This window comes from Vigna umbellata, chromosome 5, assembly GCF_029865625.1.
Source record: "Vigna umbellata cultivar VRB3 chromosome 5, Vumbellata_1.0, whole genome shotgun sequence".
Lineage (NCBI taxonomy): Eukaryota > Viridiplantae > Streptophyta > Magnoliopsida > Fabales > Fabaceae > Vigna > Vigna umbellata.
The window spans coordinates 69,234,346-69,257,565 of record NC_142169.1 but is presented as its reverse complement, the minus strand read 5'-3'; the positions used below and the strand labels follow the sequence as shown (position 1 = coordinate 69,257,565).

At 31.5% G+C, this 23,220-nt stretch overlaps 6 protein-coding genes across 7 annotated transcripts; 2 read left to right on the top strand and 4 right to left on the bottom strand.

Annotated features, from left to right (window-relative positions):
• Nucleotides 1-2,854: 2,854 nt before the first annotated feature.
• Nucleotides 2,855-4,925, top strand: LOC124819567 (transcription factor DYT1-like). Its single transcript, XM_047291115.2, has 4 exons — nucleotides 2,855-3,360; nucleotides 3,473-3,643; nucleotides 3,726-3,902; nucleotides 4,072-4,925. The coding sequence occupies exons 1-4, from the start codon at nucleotides 3,091-3,093 to the stop codon at nucleotides 4,141-4,143; spliced, it is 690 nt and encodes a 229-aa protein (XP_047147071.1). The 5' UTR covers nucleotides 2,855-3,090; the 3' UTR covers nucleotides 4,144-4,925.
• A 151-nt stretch (nucleotides 4,926-5,076) lies between these two features.
• LOC124819571 (transcription factor DYT1-like) lies at nucleotides 5,077-6,760 on the top strand. The gene is made up of 4 exons (XM_047291118.2): nucleotides 5,077-5,842; nucleotides 5,974-6,147; nucleotides 6,224-6,400; nucleotides 6,574-6,760. Exons 1-4 carry the CDS (start codon nucleotides 5,642-5,644, stop codon nucleotides 6,643-6,645), a joined length of 624 nt encoding a protein of 207 aa, XP_047147074.2. The 5' UTR covers nucleotides 5,077-5,641; the 3' UTR covers nucleotides 6,646-6,760.
• An 884-nt stretch (nucleotides 6,761-7,644) lies between these two features.
• Nucleotides 7,645-8,821, bottom strand: LOC124819565 (uncharacterized). Its single transcript, XM_047291112.2, has 2 exons — nucleotides 8,211-8,821; nucleotides 7,645-7,957 (listed from the first exon to the last, which is right to left on the bottom strand). The coding sequence occupies exons 1-2, from the start codon at nucleotides 8,653-8,655 to the stop codon at nucleotides 7,902-7,904; spliced, it is 501 nt and encodes a 166-aa protein (XP_047147068.1). The 5' UTR covers nucleotides 8,656-8,821; the 3' UTR covers nucleotides 7,645-7,901.
• Nucleotides 8,822-11,444: 2,623 nt separating this feature from the next.
• On the bottom strand, nucleotides 11,445-12,803 carry LOC124819564 (uncharacterized). The gene has a single exon (XM_047291111.2). The coding sequence runs from the start codon at nucleotides 12,553-12,555 to the stop codon at nucleotides 11,536-11,538; it is 1,020 nt and encodes a 339-aa protein (XP_047147067.1). The 5' UTR covers nucleotides 12,556-12,803; the 3' UTR covers nucleotides 11,445-11,535.
• A 2,258-nt stretch (nucleotides 12,804-15,061) lies between these two features.
• Nucleotides 15,062-16,861, bottom strand: MORF9 (plastid developmental protein DAG). Of its 2 annotated transcripts, none has more exons than XM_047291120.2 (5): nucleotides 16,432-16,858; nucleotides 16,139-16,236; nucleotides 15,986-16,051; nucleotides 15,709-15,882; nucleotides 15,062-15,462 (listed from the first exon to the last, which is right to left on the bottom strand). In XM_047291120.2, exons 1-4 carry the CDS (start codon nucleotides 16,764-16,766, stop codon nucleotides 15,710-15,712), a joined length of 672 nt encoding a protein of 223 aa, XP_047147076.1. In that variant the 5' UTR covers nucleotides 16,767-16,858; the 3' UTR covers nucleotides 15,062-15,462; nucleotide 15,709. The 2 variants fall into 2 exon arrangements, with proteins under 2 accessions (XP_047147076.1, XP_047147077.1); XM_047291121.2 differs by lacking the exon at nucleotides 15,062-15,462 and adding an exon at nucleotides 15,463-15,604 and having other exon boundaries at nucleotides 16,432-16,861.
• A 744-nt stretch (nucleotides 16,862-17,605) lies between these two features.
• Nucleotides 17,606-19,548, bottom strand: PRPL11 (plastid ribosomal protein l11). Its single transcript, XM_047291123.2, has 4 exons — nucleotides 19,265-19,548; nucleotides 19,001-19,173; nucleotides 18,862-18,925; nucleotides 17,606-18,046 (listed from the first exon to the last, which is right to left on the bottom strand). The coding sequence occupies exons 1-4, from the start codon at nucleotides 19,479-19,481 to the stop codon at nucleotides 17,838-17,840; spliced, it is 663 nt and encodes a 220-aa protein (XP_047147079.1). The 5' UTR covers nucleotides 19,482-19,548; the 3' UTR covers nucleotides 17,606-17,837.
• Nucleotides 19,549-23,220: the final 3,672 nt, after the last annotated feature.

The window sequence follows — 23,220 nt, the reverse complement described above, 5'->3', positions numbered from 1 at the left end:
GAGATTTTATAGATATATCAGATTTATATGAGTAAAAATAACTAATTTATTAGTTTTAATAACACTAAATTTATTTTAAATAAATTGTCTATTTTATAAATATATAAGATTTATATGAGTAAAAATAACTCATTTATTAGTTTTAATAACACTAAACTTAATTTAAATAAATTTTGTAAATAAATTTTGTCTATTACTATAGCATGTATATTTACTAGATAATTATGGCTCAAAATATAACAACACTTAAAAATTTAAGTAAACACCAAAATTATCACTCTCATGTTTTGATATTGGCTACTTTTTTTTTTTCCTTTTTTATGACCATTGTTTAGTAGATGTGTCCATAGATTCTTTTCGTCAATAATTGGGTTTTGATCACAGTTTTGTGTATGACTACTACCTTTAGTTTTAGTTGTCGATAAAAGAACATAAGATATTCCATTGTTGTATGGTAAAACATTTGTGGTTCAAAATATATGTTGGAATTTCTATTAGATCTGGAAATCTGACTATCTTCATAAAGCAACAAAAAGAGGATTGTTGTTTAATCCCTGATTTCTTTTGACTTATGTTATTGGAGAACTAATACTGTTTACGTGATGTAAAAGGACCATATATTTATAATAGTGATTTTTTCAATGCATTCTAATTTAATTTATATATAATAATTATAAATGATTAAAAATTGTTAATTTATTTTTCCTAATAATCAATGTATAAACAATAATGAAAAAAATACTTTTATTTCAATCTTAAAAATAAACTTTAAATAAACCTCAATTATTATTAAAGATAAACTTTAAATCTAATTTAATTTTATATATAACTAATTTAAAAAATAAAATAAAGATATATATAGCTAACGATTATTATTATAAGCTCTAGGGATGAATGCAGCTTCACCCACCAACAATGTAGGTTTGCAATGACACAGACTCGTTAACGCGGATTCTAGGAATGCAGGGAATTTCTTATCTGAAATTATATATATTAATTAGAATTAGACATTGATAAATTATTTGACAATGATTTAATCACACCTAAAATAATAGATCTAATAAATATAAAATCATATTATATAATGACTTTTTTTTTCTGTGGAAGATATGAAAAACTTGGCATGCCTAAATACATCCATTATTGCATGCACAATTAAGAGGATGTGACGTGAGTGAGGCTAAGTTCGAATTTAAAAAATCGACAATGATATTGATAATATTTTTTTACAATATTTTAACACTATTTACATGTCATTCTGTAATTGATCCAAAATTACTCTACAATCAATAATAATAATAATCATAAACATCAACATAGACCAAACACAGAATGACACGTAAATAGTATTAAAATGTTGTAAAAAAAATATTATCAAAAGTATTATTATCAAGCATTTAGGTCAAATTCTTGGTGCTGGCTTTTTCACACTCTCATTACAGCAGTCATCTAATGGAATTCTGGCCATAAGTAGATTCTACGGTCATGCTTTGCTTCAATAAAGGGAAAAAAAAATCTTTACACCTACCATTTGATAATCTTAACTAGACAAGTTTGTCAAATGTATTGCTATTGGAAAAGTTAGTTATATTTTGTTCCTCGTTGCTGGTATATCTTATTAGTGTTAATTCCAACTTTATCAATTCATCCATAGTATAAAGGATTTGATTTAATTGTTAAAATAATTAATATGTGAGCCTTTTTACCTTATGTTTTTCATTCTTCCCTCCAATAATTGATTTTAATACCCTACACATCTACATTAACTATTCTATCGTGTCCACACCTGAACAAGATCGTGTTTTTACACACTCTTCACAATGTTACTAGAAAATAAAACATCATTATAAGAAATAAACTGCTTATTCGGAATAATTAGTAAGAAAAAATAATTCTCCAAAAAAAAAATTATTTTTGTGTATCTAAACTTGTAATTTGTGATTTGTTTTTACAGTATTTTTGTTTCAAAGAATTTTTTTACATCATTTTTTTATTTCTTTATAAGTAATTCTTATTAAATGGACATAATTTACTTTAGCCATTAACTATCGGTTCAATTAATAGAAGAACGAGACATAACTGTTGAGGTAGATTTTAAACTACTTTTTGAAAACCCTTGAAAAATATGAATCTTTAATGCGTGCAAATTTTTGGAACAGAATTGTTGTGTTAAATAAAGGTGTAGACATTTATTTATAGATAAATAATAAATTTTATTAAAACCTACTAGTACCCCACATGTGTATATTATACTCTTTAGATCGTTTCATCATATGGTGAGGAATTAAAGTGTGGAGTATAGTTCGTTATTTAGAGAGGTTAAATTAACAATATATATATATATATATATATATATATATATATATATATATATATATATATATATATATCCAATATAATTTTCTCAAAAACATTTTTTTATAAGGGTTTGTTATTTTTCTAAGGTAGAAATGCAGCCCAATACCATCAATATATATGGAATGAGGATAGCAATAAATACAAAAGTTAGAATCAATAAAGTACTAATCTTCAAAACATCAAATTCTACTTTGCTTTGGGTTTATACTCAACTGTGCTATTTCATTTTCATTCAGCAAGCCCAATTTCAAAGGGCCTTACAAATCACACCTAAAAAACATACCCAGATTTATTTTCTCTTTGGTAGAACATAAAAATTATTTATTTTAAACCCAATTGCAGCATTTGGATTCAACCGGAGTACAAATAAGGAGAAAATGTCTCTGAGGTAAATTTACCAATCTCATTAGATAATATGTTTTTCTTTTGAGACCTTTATCAGACTATAATCAATGAAAAAACATTACGAACACCTTCAATGTGATTTGTAGTGGCATTTTCACGCTGTTAGAAAGATTGTAGAAAAAAAAAATCAGTTAGAAAGATTCTAACAAGCAGAAAACACATTTGAACAGCCTATCACAAACATATGTGTCATAAGAAACATACCAGAACTAACTTGGGACCACACAGAAAGAAGACCCTCAAAACATGCATCAATGTACTTTCTATCTCTTCTGTTGTTTCTCTGACATGATGCCTCTATGAAAACCACTTATATAGCCACCAACCATGCTCAGTTTACACATCCCTTTCCCCAAAACCCATCCTGCACCCTCACAAATGGAGTATGAAGATGAAGATTGGTTATGTGTAACTATGGAAGAGTTTTCTCTTGCTACTGAAAATGGTTCTAGCAAGCAAGGGATAGGTCGGAAGAGAAACTATGATGATGGCACCAGAGAGTTCAAATCAAAGAACCTAGAAACGGAAAGAAGGAGGAGGGAGAAGCTCAGTAGCAGACTCTTGATGCTTCGTGCTATAGTGCCTATCATCACAAATGCAATTATCTACACTCTTCACTTTCTTATATGATTCTTCTTCTTTATCTGATTCTTCGTTCAATTCTAGGGATGCAATGTAATATGATTATAAACTCTAATTTTGGTTTTAGATGAACAAAGCCACAATTATTGAAGATGCTATCACCTACATTGAGAAGCTTCAAGACAAAGTCCAGAGTCTCAGTCAAGAGCTTCACCAAATGGAAACAACTTCAGAGGAAACAGGAAACACAACAGATGAAATTGATGCTGCACAAGATATGAAGGATTTGGGAATACAGGTCATACACTAGTTGGTTGAAAAAAAATGAATAATCTATGCAACTATTAATTGTTAATGTTGTTGTGCTGGTTTCTCTGCAGGAAGAAGTTAGGGTGGCACAAATAGACGGAAATAAACTCTGGGTTAAGATCATCATTCAGAAGAGAAAAGGAAGATTCAGAAAATTGATGGAAGCTCTCAATAATTTCAGCATTGAACTCATAGACACCAATCTCACAACCACAAAAGGAGCATTTCTTATTTCAAGCTGTATACAGGTGATAAGATAAGACGCAAACTTGCTTATTTTTATTTTCAATGAATATGATTTCAGCATACGAGGATGAACTTGGGTTCATCTGTAAATATTCCACATGTACCTTCCAAATCTTAACCATGATATAATATTCACTTCAATTATTTAACTGTTATTTCCATATTGTTCAGGACAGAGATGGTGAAAAACTTGAAATTCAACAAACCAAGGATTTGTTGCAAGACATTATCAATGGCATATAGGGCTAGTTTAATTTATTGGTTGGAACTGTTCAATGATCACTTACATCTGTATTAAGCAACATAAAACATTCAATATAGATTATAAAATTTCTTGTTGATCTCCTACTTTCTTATTTATAATATCAATTTGAAGAAAAAAACTCATTTTAACCATTAAAAACTAACTAAATGAATAATATTTTTACAGCAGAAAATAAAAATTGATCACAGCATGTGTTAGTATATAATAACAATTTAGTTTTTTTTATTCATTAATGATATCTCTACAATCACTCTCAGCAATGAAAATCTCTACATATTTTTTTCCCTTTATTATATTAAAATCCATTCTATCCATGATTGCATTATTAGTAAAAGTGTATAGCCAGCCATATTTTTTGTCAAAACTAAATGACACTATCCGAATGAATGTGTTATATAGTATTGTCTTAAATGTACACAAGTTTTTCAAAGTTTTAAGGATTAAAATAAATAAAATTCAAATAAAAATTAATATATAAAATCATTATATTTCAAGAGACTAAATATATTTCAATTGAAACAAAAACAACTACAGTTTCGTATGAGTTAATATGTCATATATTAAACAAGACGTTTTGCTCTAAAGAAACCAGCAAACTTAACTGTGCTGTGGCACTCTCAGTCAGACAACAAGGTCACCTACCAAAGGACTTAAAAAACACTGGGATATGGAAAGTTTATTTGAGGAGTGTAACATGAAAGTTTTTTTTTTCTTCTTTTTACTATGTTCTGTGTCCACCAATGCTCCATAGTACAAATAGGTAGTCACTCAAAAATTTAGATGACATGGTTGTGTGAGTTTTTTTTTTTAATACATTTAATTTCTCTTATCTTATATGCATTTGTTTCTCCATAACATTCACATTTAAGCTGTTAACCATAAATACTTATTTTTTATAGTACTATCTTTGCATATATGATTGATATGTATAAATGAAATAATAGTAAGTAGGAAATAAGGATATCAATAAAAAATTAATTAAATTTATCTTAAATTTTTTAAAAAAATTAATTTATTAAAAATGCATAAATGAAACCCTATTAAAAAATGTAAATGTTGTGGGAGGAAATTTTGAAGAAATGACTGAAGATTTATTTTTGAGAGCTTTTTATCAAAATATAAATCAAAGAAAGAAGTTAGATAGAACTTCAATGTGATTTCTAACTGCATATATTACAATAAAATATCCAAAGTTCATAGTCTCATTCTGTTAAGAAGATTCCAACAAGCAGAAAACACATTTAACCAGCAAAACACATATATTTCTCTCTTGTCATAAGAAACATACATGAATTAAGTAGGGACCACAGAAAAGACCCTCAAAACAAGCATTAATGTGCTTTCTCTATCTGGCATGATGCCTCTGTGAGAAACACTTATATAGTCACAAACAAAATATTAATCTACAAAACCTTTGGAACAAATCTCTTTTATACCTGTCTCTGCTTCATTCCTTAAGACCTGTTTTCTCAAAAAATGGAGCATGAAGATGAAGATTGGTTGTGTTATACTATGGAAGAGAATGATTGTAGCAGACAAAGGATGAGTAGGAAGAGGAACTACGATGATAACACAAAAGAGTTCAAATCAAAAAACCTTGAGGTTGAAAGAAGGAGGAGGGAGAAGCTCAGTAGGAGGCTTTTGATGCTGCGGTCTATAAACCCTATCATTACAAATGCAACTATCTAAGCCCTCATTTCCTTACTTCTTGCTTCTTTGTCTAACAGTTCATTCAATACTCAATTTCATTGTTTGATTTCCAATTTATTAGAATATAGGCTCATTATAGACTCTAAATTTTATTTTAGATGAATAGAGGAACAATTATTGTAGATGCTATCACCTACATTGAGAAGCTTCAAGATGAAGTTCAGAGTCTCAGCCAACAACTTCACCAAATGGAAGCAACTTCAGAGGAAACAACTGAGACAAAAATAGATGAAATTGAAGCTGTGGAAGATATGAAGAATTGGGGAATACAGGTCAGTTATAACTAAGATAGTTCCTTAGAAGAATGAATAGCTTAACTACCAATGTTAGCACTCTTATTTTCTGCAGGAAGAGGTCACTGTGGCACAAATAGATGAGAATAAGTTCTGGGTCAAGATCATCATTGAGAAAAAGAGAGGAAGCTTCAGCAAGCTGATGGAGACACTCAATTACTTCGGCATTGAGCTCATGGACACTAACCTGACTACCACAAAAGGAGCATTTCTGATTACAAGCTGCATACAGGTGATTCTGAGAATGATAATAAGACTTTTTTACTACAGTTATTTATCAAATTCATAAGAGACTTAAGATGAAATGTGATTTATCTTTTCACTATTATGAATATGTAGTTGTTCATGCTTACTTCACAAACTTGACAATATGATAATATAATATTCACTTTGATGATTGTTCAGGGAAAAAATGGAGAAAGACTTGAAATTAATCAAATCAAGGATTTGTTGCAAGATATTATCAATGACATGTAGAGAAGTTGCAATGGACTTTTATCAATTGCATAGAAAGAATCTGAAAAGGACTTTTTATTTTTCTATATAATGATTACACTATTACTGGAAATAAGATATATATTTCTTTTTGTTATATGAATGAATAATGCACATCCATTCCACCTCTCCCATTATATGTAGTGTTTTTTTTTTTCTAAAAAACTGTTACAATCAAATAAAATCAGTAAATTTGAATGGGCATATAGTGTCAGCTCCTATTTTTTGAGTGAAATTAATCTTCCTCCTATAACTTCTTTTTACATGTTCTTTTATGTTTTTAGTTTACCTTTGTTCTACTTGAAGATTAAGCAAATGTTACAAAGACTAAATGACCAAAGAAAAAGAATATTCTCCTTATGAACAATCCGTGTACTGTTATTACATAAGGGATGCTGGGAAGAAGGGATATATACATAGACAAAAACCTCAAAAGGCTGTGTTTACTTGAATCATAAAATAAAAGACAGCTACAAAATAGAACTACCATTGTCCATTTTCTGCTCATATATTTTGTTGTACATCAAAATGGAGATAGATTTCCAATGCTGATGAGGAGAGAGAAACATTATATAGAATATCTAAATCTGGCCAAACAAGTTCTCATTATTTTTCAGGCTTTATAGCAATTAAGAAAGATACACTAAATAAATTCGCTGTTGGCCAACATTATTGACTATATTTTCAAACCAATTAAGCAGATTAAAACCCCAATTTTCTTCCTTTTCTGTCTCAGTTTGATTTATGATCTTTATGTAGTGGTAATGTGAACATCACCTTAGCCTTCAATTTTGTCTCTAAAATGCCAAGGTGTCATTTTTACTCAAATTTGAGAGACAAATTTAGTAACAACAGTCAATGTTAGCAGATTCTGTGTATATCTTCAACATAGGATCAGGAAGCCTTTTTCTTTGAAAGAATAACACCCCTTTCAGCAAAGTAAAAGGAAAAGAAAGGAAGAAATGATATGGTATGACAATATCAAAAAACTTTTCTTGCACATTAGAAGAAAAATTGCGGCAAACAAAATTGCATAAAGATTTTTTACAATAAACACCGCCTATCAGTTTCTCTTTTTTCCCTTGACTGATTTCTAATTTAATAATCACAACTCTCAGGATCTATGCACATTGCACCATATATTTATTTGTAAAGGAAAAAAAGAAGAAGGGAAAAACAAAACAAAATTGTAAAGAGGAAAGAAGAAACCATCTTTTTTCAGATAAACAAGCAATCCTTCATCTCTGATCTTGAAATCCAATGCTCTTCCTTCCCCCAATATTTAGTGAAAGACCTGCACCCAACATTCAATTTTTGAGTTCAAAAGGGGAGGAAATCTAGAAGAAGAAAATAATGAGGATTGAAATACACCCAATGATCATTTGACAGGCTGGAAAGTAATAATGAGTGAGAAGAAAATGGCATGCATGTGGTTTTCCACTATGATTCCTATTCAAACCCCATAATTGAAAGGTTCAGAGTTGAAAGGAATTGAAGACAGGTCATGATTAATAGGTAACAGCTGTTCAAAATGAGAAAAACAGTACCTTGGGATCTACAAACTGGGGGATCTTCAAAGAGAGAAAGAGAGAGCTGTTTATGTGCAAGACCAATATCAATGAGAATGAGACCAGAAGATGGATCGTTGACGATGATATCCTTCACAGGCAACCATAGGAAAAGCTCTTCCTGAGAAAGACCCTCCAAACCCTTGAGCTGACCAAAACTAAGATTAGCTCGAACCACCGTTTCAAAGAGCACTCTGGTTTCGTACTTGGCGAGGCAAGGAGCATCCAGGTTCACCTCCAAACGACCCCTTTGGTCCAAATTGTATGACTTTACACTCTCTGGGAAGAGCCCGGCTGGTAGGCCATGGCTTCGGAGAAGCTCATGAATAGAAGAATATGCTGCTGCAGCAGCAGCAGCCAGTGAGAAAGAAAGAAGAACAAAAGCAAGAAAGGTGGCCTCTAAAGATCTGTGTGGCAGAGACATGTTGAGAAGAATGAGTGGGGAAGGAGGAAGGTTTTGAGTGAGAAGTTCGGTGCTTGAGGTTTTAACAGGGTTTTTAAGGCATCACCACACAAACATAGTGTCTGAACACTATGATTGGAAGTGGGAGCCAGACAGGACAGCGGATAGAATTTCTATGTTCTTGGTTGGCATTACATGACATGGATTGTATCTTTGTAAAATGAACAAACTACCCTTGCGTTACAATCTAGGACCCAGCAAATGGAATAAAGATAACGTTCCATTTTAATCAATTATTTTAACCAAATCATTAGTAGTATAAAAATACATTTACACTGTCAATACTACTGGTTTATAATAATAAAGAATAAATAATGATTCTGTTCTGGTTGAAAACAACTTTGGCTTTACGATTTGTGATACTTTATTTGGGTAATGACATGTTTGTACGTAAGTGGTAAAATAAGATGAGATTTGAATGTAGTGTTTGGCGCTTTGGCCTTAATCTGCGGTTAAGAGGGGCCATCAGTGCCTTTTTTTCCACTCTTTTACTCATTTTTCTTCTGTTTTCTTCTTCCTCTTTTTACTATAAACCCATGCCATGTTCTATGCTTTAGACAACAATTATTTTCATCCTCTTTTCTTCCTTCTATTAGTTTAGTTTAGCTCACAGTACTTTATCAGGTGGGGATGTCTCAGGATTCATTATAAACACATAAATGATACATAAAACATGCGTGCGGGAATGCGCGCACACGTATTTATTAAAACGATTTTACAACCAAAAATTTAGCTTCGTTTCTAGTTTAGTTAACTAGTTTACAATTTATACGATTTCTTTCTTATTCCTCTCTCCATTTTTGAAAACAGGAGCTCTCCTCAGTTGTTAGTTCATCCGTCACTATCGCTGTTCCCATATTTCAAATTTTCTAATTGCGAGAAACTTAGGTTGTTCAGATGATGAATACTAGAAGTGTTGTTTTTGAAACAAATAATGTTTGAAAACTTGGTCTCAAAATTGACTTTGGGTATATCATTATATGTCACAAGGAAGTATGGTTTTAAATTCTACTTATTCCAACTAATTTTGCTTTGTGACCCACCAACATCCAATTTGCTTAGAAAAGCTTTCAAAAACTATAGTTTTAGCTTAAAAGCAGCGTGAAGTGTCTTGTGAAATTCAAGTTGCTGGACCTCCGTACATCAGAATACTTGAGTCTCACTCAGACTTTCATAAAGTTGCAAACCAAAACAAAATCCACACAAAATCAATATTTGTTAAACCATAACCTAAAAGAGTATAATTAATTATAACTAATTTGTTTCTCTCCATACTACTTAAATTAAGAGTATAATTAGAAAAATAAAATATTATCTTAAAATTTTAAAAAAGGTTAAAAATATAATTGTAATCTTTATATGTTACATATATATATACATACATATATACATATATATACGTACATATATATATATATATATATATATATATATATATTATATGGTTTTTACCATTTATAATAAAAATACAGTGTAATTGAACTAAAAAATTAAATATTAAATAAAAGAATTTTAATTATTTTTTCGCTTAAAAAATTAGAAGTAGAAAATCTAATAAAGGAAAGAAAAAACTAAAGAAATTTCTTGCTCTTGTCAGTATTTTCTTCTTTCATCTTTATTCATATAAAAACAGACTTTTGCGAGTATACATAATATAACCGGAAAAGGTAATTCAGTAATAAATAAGTAAGGGAAGACAAAGAAAAGGGGAAATGTAAGAAGTTAGAACCAAAATAAATTTTGTAATAAGAAAAGTATATGGGCCCAGCCCATATTAATAATAATAATAATGTGAATAAAGAAAAAAGATTAAAGAAATTAAGCTGGGGAAGGCTTGCCATGGAAACGCCATACATAGAGACATAATTGTGATTAACCTTAAGTAAGATCCAATCCCCTTCTTGAACCTTGATCTCACCATAATCTAATGTACAACCTACCAATACACATGCACATCAGCTGTTTGATGGACGACCCAAACCATCTGACAGAACAACATCAACTTTCCATCACTGGAAAAATTGAGAATGTGTTGCATAACCGATCATTGAAACAACCTCAGATTACAAAAATACAACCATTACTGGTGTTTCAAACAGTCATACTGATTTTGTAACTAGCAACTATATGTAAAGTGAGCTTCGACCTCATTGTGCAACACAGAATGTTCCTGCCACCACCTAGGACAATCATATCACACTTTCAAAATACAAAGGAGATTCGAAGAACAAATGTTTGATGTTTTTCACCTGATAACACAACCTTTACACAACTCTCCATCTTATTGAATGATGTTTCGCTTCCAAAATTTTGAAGGGATAGGATTATGTCCAGCAATAGTTTTCCGACAAAAGCTTAGAGCTTTGGAGGAGTACGTTGTTTCCATTAAAAAATTTAACTGTTTGACTTATTCTTGATGAAGAGAATATAATTTCAGGTTCCCTGATATTCAAGTATAAATAGGCACGAATTTAAGATCATTACGATTATTTCATCAGTGCAGAGGATTATTAAACATTTATGGCGTAACCCTTTAACCAATTGAAAGAGTTTTAACAAGATCGTCTTGCGTACAAGGAATCATGAATAACAAAATCAGATTACGAAAAGCGTGTTTAATCTGTAAATGGTGAGTTTTAGTTGTTTCCATTATAAAATATATGATCAGGAAGCAAAGATAATTGAATTTTTTTTAGGTTCTGGGGCATGAATCTCAACCATAATCACAACACACTCCCACACAGAACATCTTCACATCCAAATTTCACATTTATTTCCACAGAAAGAAGCTTTACACCTTCAACTTTCATATTACATCACAGAATAAATTGTTTTGGTGTGTCACCAAAACTGGGCATTATGATCAATCTGTTTGTACTGTGCTTGCATTGGATAGTACCTTTGATAGGCATACACAGGTTCTCCTCCTCCATAGCCACTTCCATCTTCCGCACTCCCGCCATAAGGATATGGACTGCCAAATAGATAATCTGCAGTACCTTGCCACATGTTCTCCTGACAGTGGTTACCTCTGCAAGCAACTTCATTGCCATAACATTCTCTCTTCTTCATACGTTCCAAACAAGGCCAATACCCAAATAAGCTTTCACAAATGTCCACAGCTTCCAACCCATATCCACTAGGATATTGAGGACCCACTTGCTTCTCATTCTCATAACCCTGTCCTCCACCGTGCCCTTCACCAAACCCACTTCCAACACCGGACTCAACATCGTAATCATCTTCATCGTCACTTCCCTCACTCTCACTGTCTTCAACTTTCCTTGGCTGGTCTCTGCCACTATCTTGTGACTGAGGTTTTTCTTCAGCAATTTGGACTGCAGTTCCATTCTGGGGTGGTATAACTGCTTTCTCATCAGTTCCCTCTTTTATAGTAGGCAATGGCACTATGGCCACGGGAATGGGATCACTAATTGAACTTGAGCCAGAACGAGGATAGCAAATTTTATCTGAAGGTGGTAGAGCTTTACCATAGGTCTGATCAATGTCATACCCACCACCATAAGGTGTTGAGTCATACTCCTCAAATTCGGGCACATTGAATTCCACATTAGAGTAAGAAATCACAAGATGGGTCATACCATAATTTGGATCGTACATAACTGATTTTGGATCACTATAAGTTGTGGTTGAGTATGATATGGTTTGGTAAGCCTCAGCAGGGTAATTAGGAGCATAATATAAACTTGGATCATATCCATAATATGGTTGATTGTACTCATAGCCCTCATAAGCCGCAGGGGATGAAATTTGAGCATAATCATAATTGAGAGAATAAGAGTTGAAATTGTACTCACCATAATCAGAAGCAGAATTGGAAGAGCCGCCGTAGAAGGCCATGCTTCATCAGAAATTGAAGATGGAACCTTCGAAAAGAGGGTACGCTTCAAAGTAACTTATGACAGCAATTCAGGATCAAGTTTCTTGTGAAACAGAATGGACACGTGAAAGTCTGCTATCTCCTGTTATCTGAACGGTGCTGAAAAAGAAAGCTTTTTCCTTTAAAGTATTTCGGTTGAACAGTACAAAAAGAAAAGTATTTCAAGTGCACCATAACTCTCTCACCAACCGCAGAATCCTTATCTATGCAGAAATGTCCACATGCAATTATGCAAGGAAAGAGACCATTTTACTCTACCGAGATATTATTTATAGATAAAAATGACTTTTCATAACGCATTTTTCACTTTTATATTGCATCATTCCCCTTATTTTATAAATTTCTCTTTTGTTTTATCTGTCTCATTTTAAAAATTGTTATAAAGTTATTGTGGAAATTACGTTTCTTATACCTAAATAATTAAGACATGGCCGAAGCCTTAATGTAAGCATGTGAGGAGTGTCAACGCTTACCAACCCCTAAACAGGTAGTCGGTGGGCCTAAGTATGCCAAAGCTTTTCTTTCCTCCTTCTCAAATTAAGTAACGAAATAAAAATCAAGAACGAGAAACAAATAAGGAAATTTTTAAATAATTCTAACTAAATAAAAATTATAATAAAGTGATTTAAACGATAATCTTTTATAATAATGTTTGTAAAAGAAAATTGGAATAGCTATTATTACAAAATAAAATAAAAATGTGTGAAGCAGAAGTAGTGAGACTAAGGAGATAGATATGAATTTTAAGCAGCAATGCAAAGCTTTTGGTCTTTGTTTTGGTTTGGTTGAAGTTTAGATTAAGACAGCCATTTGCGTTTGATATATGTACAACAAATGCTGACATCAATGCGATGGTTACGGGCTGGCGAGTGGTGTCTGAGAGTGACACAAAAAGAATCATGATTTCTCAATATATCATGGAACTCCTATTTTAATCCATTCTGTAGACAAGTTAATAAATTATTTTGTTAAGAAATAAATCGGATTTCAAAGAATTTTAAATAGAGTCTAGGTCTTCTCTGATTGGATCAACAAAGCAGCACTGGTTCAAAAAAATCATAGTGTGTATTACAACTACGAGTAGAAACACTTAATTTAAATTTAGGAGTAATTGTATTTTTAATCTCTAAACGTAAGATTAAAACTTATTTGTGTTTTAAAATTCTCTACAATTTATCTTTAAACTTTAAACAAAAATAAATATAATCATTTTAATTATATATTTAACATGTTCCAATTTAAATGGATATTGACATTAAAAAAAGAGATGGAGTATAGAATATTTTAAAATATAAAGAATAACTTTCGAATTTAAAAAAAAATGTGATGGAACATGGAGCAAAATGGATGGTGTAGGGAGTCACCCTCTAAGAAACAAATATATAAAGGGCCGTTGCTTATTAGACTACTGGTCCTTTCTTCCTGCACCCCCAATGTTTCTTACCGCAACTCCTAAATTTTAAACTTACCCCTTCACCCTTATGACATTATATTAAAAAAAGGAAGAATTAAAAGGAAGAACTTCCAGATTGGATAATGCATCTGTTCCCGATTGAAAAACCTTCTAGATTGGCATTGACAAGTTGAGCACACTTCTGGATTCGGAATGTAAAGTTTCTCAAGTTTTGAAAATTATAAACAAATATTTTGAAAACCCTAAAGCAGAAATTAATTTTTATTTTTTTTCAAATAGAACGTTTATAACTGTCATAATTTTTTTAAAATACACTATTTAAATGTTTAGAAAACAATCTCTTACGAAATATATAAATGTAGTGAAGGCCAAGCTCCTTAAAATATAAAACTTTATTTCACAACAAGAAACAAAGCATAAAAGACTTACTTTAAAATTCGTATTTTAAATGTATATAAAATATATAAAAAAAACTTATCTTCACCGCCATCATATACAAACCTTCGAAAACAAATTAAAATACAAACAATATGACGATTTTAAACTTAAAAAAACAAAACTAACCAGTAAATCATTCAAAATCCACAAAAAAATCTCTCTCCAGAGAATAACGAAAGGGAAATAATTCAAGTGACAAATCTAATCATCCTGGCATAATGATATTTTTATCTTACCTCCCTCTTCTTTTCAACCAAAGGAAAAGGAATTAATCATTTTTTTCTTTTATCACATTTTATCAAATCAATATAAACTAAAAAAAGGAAGACAACTTCCTGTTTATTACTGTCCTCGTTTTCTTTCTTTTCCTTTATTTTCTTTCTGCATCTCTTCCAAATATAAATGTGCTGTTTCCCTCGTTGCTGGAGTTAAAACAACTATGCACAACAAAACATCTACATTTTACACGGCAATCAAGGATGGTTTATGAATGCACCCATTTCGAAGTTCCAAGAAATTCACCTTCGCCAACTACTCTCACAGGGGGTGGCCGGGATGCAGCACAGCAAAACCGGGATGTTGTAGCATGACTAAGTTAAGGATTGCTAATGGGCTGCTTCAAATAAGGACAGAAGGCTATATATGCATATTATCTAAACTTGATCGGTTCACATCAGTAACTTTAACTGTTAATATCGCAATTGCCATGAAACTAGCAGACAAATTATCACTAAAACATAAACTGGTTTCATGATAAGTAGCTCTCCAAATTACACAGATAAACAATTATAGCACTTGTCTCACATGTCATACTCATATAGTCCAAAAGAACATATTCCTCAAGATGAATCGTGAAATACCCGTTTGAGTTTGCAAGAAACATGGCATGCATCTTGATGAGAATCCAACACAAGCTCAATCTTCTATTTGTTAAAGTGACCATGAGCATGATAGAACTGTGATAAGGAGCAGCTTTCGTTTGGCATTAGTTTCTCTCAGTAAAACTACAAATAACCTGCAAGACCGCAGCAATAGCATTATCATGTATCTTCAGAGCCTGACGAGATTCAATGAATTTGCCTACATGGGGGAGGGGGAAGCTAACGACCCTTCCATGACATTCAGCGTGAGTTTAAAAAGAAGATGGATCTGTGGTACTTGATTCAGCAATTCAGGTATCAAATTTTAGATACATTAGGCAAGGGGAGACCAAAATCATGGAAAAAGTAAAATAAATGGAATAAATAATGCATCCCGATACCTCATGTAGAGGATGAATCCGAGGCAGCAGCCTCTTGTCTTGGCCTTCTGCGCTCAGGGGGAGGGCCATCTCTCCGTCTCTCGTACCTTCTACTCTCGTTCTTAGGTGCGCTCCGTTTTGGCTGGTAGGTAGGGTACTTGCAAGGAATAATCTCCCCATTTACGTACTTGTCACCTAAAATTAAAGAACATCAAGCATTCAGCAAAAACATTATCAATCTATAGCACCTCAAACACAATTTATTTCTGTAGAAATCTCTGAAAAATATAAGTATAACCTCCGTAGTCCTTGTTTTTAACATCTATATACGAGTCGGGCAGTACCCAAAGAACCCCGGGTAAACCTACAAGCATAAATAAGATATGAAGAACCAGAACTCATCAAGCAACGCAACAAGGGTATTGACACAAATTGGGAACTGAAGCATTACCCTTGAATTTCTCCGAGGTTGCTTCATCAACAGTGCACTGAAATCCAGTGTAGGTAGTGGTGCTAAATGCATACATGTTCTTCTTTGCTTCCTCCATGCTAATACACAAGCAGAAGCACATGATGAAAATTTAATTATAAATCGATAATAACAAAGTCCTCCACATAACAGAAGATGCACAGGAATTGGCGTTTATCTTAAGCTGTTATGAGCTACAAGGTACATACGAATTCTGCGTCCATTCTAATTTTGAAAAATTAGGGTAGAAAAAGAGAAGAGGATAAGGAAGGAACCTTCCCAATACAGTAGCAAGAGTGTCGAGGTAAGTGTCAATCATTTGTTCACGAGTGGGTGCAGGGTCCTTAGGAAACTCCATCACAATCAGCCAATGGTTGTAATCACAACCGGGTAACATTATCGTCTCTCTCTGGTCGCTGTTGCTGCTGCTCCTTTTCGCCGAGAAATCCCCATCCAGCGACGCCCGAATCCGGTTACCATTTCGGGTTTGGGTCACAATAGAAGAAGGGAGGCGAAGATTGGTTACCGGGTAGAAGTTGGAGATTGGGGTTTTGGGTAGATAGGGTAGTGTTAGGGTTTTAGCGGAAAAGGAAAACGTGACCGTCGCCATTGTAAGATCGTTGGTGACTAAACGCAGAAACTGGACTCAAATTGATGGATGGCAGATAAACGATAAGGCTGGTGGAGATATTTTATTTGATACGGCAGGAGAGTCGTGAATCTACTGGTGGTAAGCGTAATAAGATGCTGGACTGAACTTAATTGGGTCCTGGTTCAGTCCAATTTGACGACAAGTGGGCCTCAATATATTTCAGTCCAATCTTCGTTGTTTGACCCAAAATGATTTTGGAGAGAGGAAATTAACCAAAAACATAATCACAAGGGGAGCTAAAGGGACATAGACCATTTTATCCAGAAAAAACCAGTTGCACCTTTTTTAAAATATTAATTTACTTATATATTTTTAAATATATTATATACTAAGTTAGTGATTATATTTTACCTGAAAAATAAAATAAAATTAATGAACGATAAACAATATTAAAATGAAAATTTAAAATAACTATCTTGGATTTTTAATAATTATAACTATAGAAGTGTATAAAAATCTTAAGTCAAGGGTGTTTAGTGTGTTGTTCTAAAAAATGTAAAATATGCAACAATTGCAACTGGCAGAAGGGTAAAAAGTTGTGTCTTCAAGAATGGTGACTCCCTTTATCTTTCTTTCAGTGCTGCATTTCTGTTTGGGTCTTGGGCCTTCGTTGTAGTCTTATCTCTTTCGTTTGGTTGCCTTTGACAAAATTATTATAGTACTTTCAAGTCTCATAAAAGAAGATAAAAAAAAGATGATATAGCAGAATAAAATGACTCAATTTCAACGAAATAAACTTCTAATCCACAAAACAATGTTTGAATGTTTTTAAATTTTGGTTGGGTTGTGTATGGGGAGAAATAAAATCACGGTTATTATGTCATATGTAGTGACTTTTTGAATACATCCAACTTCCAAATAATCTGATGCATGTTCCTTACGTTCATGCAATACCAAATAATTAAAGAAATGTTTCACTCGCTGTTTACTGACAAAACATGTTCACTAAACAATGTCCTGCGTGATTTTGTACAGGCAAAATAGTTAGGCACAGAAAACCGTCATACACTTGGCCAAACCGAAACTTTACTACACAAGTTCCTTCTGTTTCGGTTCAAGAACTGGAGGATCAACCACAATCCCCATATTTGCTGCAGTGCCAGCTATAATTCTCATAGCTGATTCTATAGTCGAGCAATTCAAGTCCGGCAGCTTTTCTGCAGCAATTGTACGCAATTGATCAATTGTGATCTTTCCTACCTTTTCCGCCTTGGGGTCTTTTGAACCCTTTTCCACCCCTAAATAGCAATTTCAAGTTAGACGGTTTTGAACTTTGAACATTGAATTCATTAAAAAACACAATAAGCTTTTAGTAGAGTACGAAATGCCTGATGCTCTAATCAAATCAATAACAGCAGCATCACCATATCTCTTCCACTCTGTTCAGATTTATTATGAGTAAAACAAGGCCAGACTATTCACTCAAACTGAAATTCAGTAATCAAGTAAAACAAATTTTGTGCTAGAATCTATTTCGATCACCGGTATACTGTAAATAAAACTCCACACACAAAAAGGCAAACTAAGTTTCATATTCCCTATAGACAGATTTTAACTCCTACATGGAGTTCAAAAACCATTAAAAGCAACTCGTGGACAACAAGGCAAGTCAACCCATGACAAAAGATTAGTCCATACAGTCAAAGGGTGTAAAAATTAACAAAACCTCAGCCATCATACCCAAACTGAAATATTAGTACGATATTTAAGTCAACCAACTATTTTAACATGTTCCAAATCCAATCCAAGGCAATATAGCAAGAAACTGAATCGGTTTGTAAATCAATAATGTGCTAGATCACTTAATTTCAAGCAGAACACAAGTAAGAAAATTCAGTGTTCCTTAATCACAAATTAGCTAAGAAACTTGGTAACGAGAAAGAATGCGTTCGAGATAGAGGGTTCGATAAGATAACATAGATTATTCGTTCCTTGTCTGTCTTGAAATAAACCAACGCATAAACAAATTATTGTCCTTGGTAACAACAGATTATACTACCGAGGGCAACATAATATCAAACAGTTTGGAGGCAGTGGGTGGTTGTGAACATACCAGCGGCTTTAAGAAGTAGAACCGAAGCAGGTGGGGTCTTCAATATGAAAGTAAAGCTTTTATCCTACAGAGTGAAAACACGAGTAAATTGACATTGGCGACGGGGAAAATGAGAATAACTTGAGAACTAAGAACTGACGTCGTAGACTGTGATCTCCACGGGAATGACATAACCGGGCTTATCGGCGGTTTTAGCATTGTAATCCTTGCAAAAAGCCATAATATTGACACCCTTGGATCCAAGAGCAGGGCCAACGGGAGGAGCGGGTGTAGCCTTCCCAGCTTCAAGAGCCAGCTTTATAATTCCAACCACTGCACCACCCAACAGAAAACACAGAGTAAGAAAAAAATAATCCCAAATTTTAAAGCAGTGAGTGTGAGCTTAAACAAAAACTAAGCTTACCTTTCTTGGCCTTCCCACCGGGTTTAGGGGGAGCCATAGCAATGACATTGAAGCGCCTTCGAATTGGGGCGGAAGGAGAAGGAGTGGGAAGAGGGGTTTTGTTTCCACGAAACGGAAGAGAAATTCTATTCGAGTTTAAGGAGAATTTGACAGAAGTGGAAAAGAATGAAGAAGAAGAGGAACACAACGATGAACAGGTTGTAAGACTTGAGGCCATTGTAGGATCGTTGGTGACTAAATGTAGAAACGGAACTCGAATTGATGGATGGCAGATAAACGATAAGGCTGGAGAAGATATATTGATACGGCGTCGTCCGACAGTCCTCAATCTACAGGTGGTAAGAGGTAAGAAGATGCTGGACTGAACTTAATTGGGTCATGGTTCAGTCCAATTTCATTACAAATGGGCCTCAATTCATTTTATAAGAAGCGCATTTCTCTCTCGGCTGTTTCTTTCTGCACCTCTACCTATTTTTTTCTGTACCTTCATATTCCAAAAATAGCTTAAATTACATTTATTTTCAACAATTTTAAAATTTATTGAAGAAAAAATTCTTCTACAATATAAAGTTTTTTTAATTGTAAATGATAATTTTGAAATTTAAAAAAAATGTGAGAGTGCATGGAGAAATGGGAGGAAGTGTTAAGAGAAACAGCTTTCCCTGAATCTCCAATCATTTTTTTTTATTTTCAATTTTTTTTTAAATTCCAAAACTATCTTTGTAAAAAAAATTAAAATAGTAACATTTTTTTAAGTTGTTCTCTTTCAACAATTAAAAAACTCCTACATTCTAATTTTTTTTCTTTAAATAGATTTCGAAATCCTTACAAGTTTTAAAAGAAAATTTCAACACATTTTGAAATTTATTAAAATGTACGAATTAAATTATAGATTATACATATTTTTCACGAAAAAAAAAACGTAATCACATATACTAAAAATTATTTTCGAAAAATAAAGAAACAGGGTTTAGAAGTACTAAAAGAAACGTCTTTATAAGAATTAGAAGTAACACCTCAAAATATTTTAAAGGGAATAACATAAAATATATTAATAACTATTTTGTTTTTTTTTTAAGGGAAGGAACAGATTAAGAGAATAAAAGAGGCATTTAATTGTTTTCTATGAATTTACAAATTAAACTTATTTCAGGGGACCACTTAATTAAAGCTACTTTGGTCGTATATATTGCGTGAGGAAAACGATTGAGATCTCACAAAATATTAAGACGGTGTCTTAACCAGAAAATTCAGAGAATTGACTTCATAACCATCTTTCATAGGAATTTCAAAGAGAAATAAATATATGATAGAAGACGACAATTGAAATAAAATATTGACTTACGAAATTTTGTTTAATAAATTATTTTGGTCATCCAAGATTTTCTTATTGAACTATATTATTATTAAATAAAACTTAAATTTCTACAACACAGTACAAGTAATCAAAATTAGAAAATTTCAACATATTAGTTGTACACCTCTATCAATTTTATATTTGAGATGTGTAAATTGGATCTACTACACTTCAAACACATAAAGTTTAATTAAAACTAAATTAAGTTAAAAAGTTGTATTACTATAAAAAAATATCTTATAAAATAAATATGTAATTTTGATCTTTTATTACACCTGATATATGCATGTAAGAGTAGAAGATTACTTTTATTGAGTTAAAAGACAAAGTATAAAATATTAACTATTTATAACAATATATAACGGAATTTTCTATCTTAATACATATTTCATATTCTATTTTATCATTGCATTTTTAAATTATAAAAAAAATATAAACTACTTATATATTAAAATAATCACATACTATATACCACGCAATACTATTTTTACGTGTCACCATTATTCTTTTATTTTATTATTCAAAAATTAAGAGACGCGAAACACACAAGTTTAATAATAATAAATAATAATAATAATTTTAAATATTTAATAATATGCATATTAAAAGTTATATAGTATTATTTAAACTAACTTTCTAATTGTTTTAAGGTGAGATAAACATTTGAGAATTTGAAATAATTAGTTTAATTAATTAGAGGTAATATTTTTATGAAGAACGTTCTATAGTATGCACCCCTTTACTTACTCTTAAACATAAAATATGGTTTCTTTATCAATTTCTAAATACATTTCTAATAAATATTTCATAATTAAAAAATAAAATAAAATCCTAGCCACGTTGATCCTAGTTGTGACTTATAAACTTACTGTAACTATCCACTTTTCCCATTGGTTGTTATGCATTTTAGACATCCCACAATTATCCTAAAATCATTATTATTTTCCGAAATGTTTAAAATTCCATTCCCAACGTGATTAGCATCACATGAACTCACTCGTTTTTAAAGCATCAAATATAATCTAAAATAGAAAATAGACAAAAATTTGATAAAAACAATTAATTTAGAAAAGTACAAAAAAATAAATATGTTGCCATTAATCTTGAGAATTACAATAAATTAAAAATATATACCAAAAAATTAAATAAAAAACGTTAATATAAAATTAAAATGTTCATATAAATTATAATACAACTTAAAAAGTAATTCTTGCTTTATTCACTTTTTCAATCCAAGAGTTACTTTTTAAGTCGTATTCTAGTTTATATGAACACAGTTATTTTAATTATATATATTTTCTCTAGATATTATTATTTTAACCATATAAAAATTAAATCTATCCTAATATAATTATTATACCTGTGTTTTTTAAGGATTTTGATTTACGGTGAGCTAACAAACTTATGTTTTTTAATATTTGTAGAAGTGTTTAAGTGGTTACAAGTCCGGTATCAAAATAAAGTTGATCATGAATAAAATTACAAATATTTTAAAATTATTAAATCTTTTCTAGTGTAAATTTCAATTATTAATCTGTGCATTTCTCTTAAACAACCATAATTTTGGTATATTTTATTTTTAATAATAGAATAGTTAATGAATCGAAAAATAAAATGGAGAATAATATATGAGGTAGAGAGTGAAGAGGAAGGTTTTGCATTGATGTAAATTGGATTAAAGTAAATTACTAATGGTAGAATAATATCTAATAAAGTAAACCAAAAAAAATTTCTCTTGATCTAAATTTCTAATTGATATGAAATTATTGAATGTTTCGAAACATTTATCAACCTTAAATTTTAGGAATTAAAATGGCAGTTTAAAGTGAATTTAGAAAAAAGGTAAAAGTAGGTGGTGTGGTTTTGTGTTGAGCAATAATGAGAAAGCGATAAAGGAGAATGCGTAGATTATATTCAACACATCACTCATCTCCATTTTACCACTTTGCATTTTTCAAAGTCCTTTCATCCATTAGGGCATAATTGACTCACTCTCAAAAGTTCAAAGTGAAACCTATAAATGAAAAACAAAAAAGAAGTCATCTTCGATGCAATAATCATCTCAAAATTGAACTCAATGTAAAAACAAAGAAATGAGATACACTATTCATTCCAAGGACTTTATTTCGGCAATTGTATATACACAATACTATTTACTAGCTTAATTTTTTTTTAATATATAAAGCTTATAACTTTTTGAAAAAATGTTTTTTTTTTCTATTTAAGCTAACTATTTTACTTATAGTTATACTTTACTGTCAATTACAATTTTTTTTAAAAGGTTACAAACTCATAAAAAGTTACGAGTTTTTATTTATAAATCACATACTAATGAGAAAAAAAGTATGCTAACTGGTTTTTGTTAAACTTAAATAAAAATCGAAGATTTTAGATGTCGGATAGAGTAAAAATAAAATTTAGTAAAACGACAGATAGAAAATTTGAAATGCATAAAATTAAGTACAGTTAATTTAATGAAATAAAGATAAGCAGTTTGCGGTGGTAAGTACTTCAATGCAATAAAATATAAAAAAACCTTAAATATATTTTTAGTCCATAATTTGATATTATTATTTTGTTTAATTTTTGAAAATTTACA

Bases quoted from the DNA above. Each gene is read 5' to 3' on its own strand.
- MORF9 (XM_047291121.2), bottom strand. From the start codon at position 16,766: ATGGCGACGGTCACGTTTTCCTTTTCCGCTAAAACCCTAACACTACCC. The intron at 16,237-16,431 runs GTTCCTTCCTTA...CTTGTGTATTAG, and splicing joins CTTGCTACTGTATTGGGAAG to CATGGAGGAAGCAAAGAAGA. The intron at 16,052-16,138 runs GTAATGCTTCAG...TTATGCTTGTAG, and splicing joins AACCTCGGAGAAATTCAAGG to GTTTACCCGGGGTTCTTTGG.
- LOC124819565 (XM_047291112.2), bottom strand. From the start codon at position 8,655: ATGTCTCTGCCACACAGATCTTTAGAGGCCACCTTTCTTGCTTTTGTT. The intron at 7,958-8,210 runs GTACTGTTTTTC...TGTTGGGTGCAG, and splicing joins CCCAGTTTGTAGATCCCAAG to GTCTTTCACTAAATATTGGG.
- PRPL11 (XM_047291123.2), bottom strand. From the start codon at position 19,481: ATGGCCTCAAGTCTTACAACCTGTTCATCGTTGTGTTCCTCTTCTTCT. The intron at 18,926-19,000 runs GTCAGTTCTTAG...TTCACTCTGTAG, and splicing joins TGGAGATCACAGTCTACGAC to GATAAAAGCTTTACTTTCAT. The intron at 18,047-18,861 runs GTATGTTCACAA...ATTGCTATTTAG, and splicing joins TCTACTTCTTAAAGCCGCTG to GGGTGGAAAAGGGTTCAAAA.
- LOC124819564 (XM_047291111.2), bottom strand. From the start codon at position 12,555: ATGGCCTTCTACGGCGGCTCTTCCAATTCTGCTTCTGATTATGGTGAG.
- LOC124819571 (XM_047291118.2), top strand. From the start codon at position 5,642: ATGGAGCATGAAGATGAAGATTGGTTGTGTTATACTATGGAAGAGAAT. The intron at 5,843-5,973 runs GCAACTATCTAA...ATTTTATTTTAG, and splicing joins TAAACCCTATCATTACAAAT to ATGAATAGAGGAACAATTAT. The intron at 6,401-6,573 runs GTGATTCTGAGA...ATGATTGTTCAG, and splicing joins TGATTACAAGCTGCATACAG to GGAAAAAATGGAGAAAGACT.
- LOC124819567 (XM_047291115.2), top strand. From the start codon at position 3,091: ATGCTCAGTTTACACATCCCTTTCCCCAAAACCCATCCTGCACCCTCA. The intron at 3,361-3,472 runs GCAATTATCTAC...TTTTGGTTTTAG, and splicing joins TAGTGCCTATCATCACAAAT to ATGAACAAAGCCACAATTAT. The intron at 3,644-3,725 runs GTCATACACTAG...GTTTCTCTGCAG, and splicing joins TGAAGGATTTGGGAATACAG to GAAGAAGTTAGGGTGGCACA.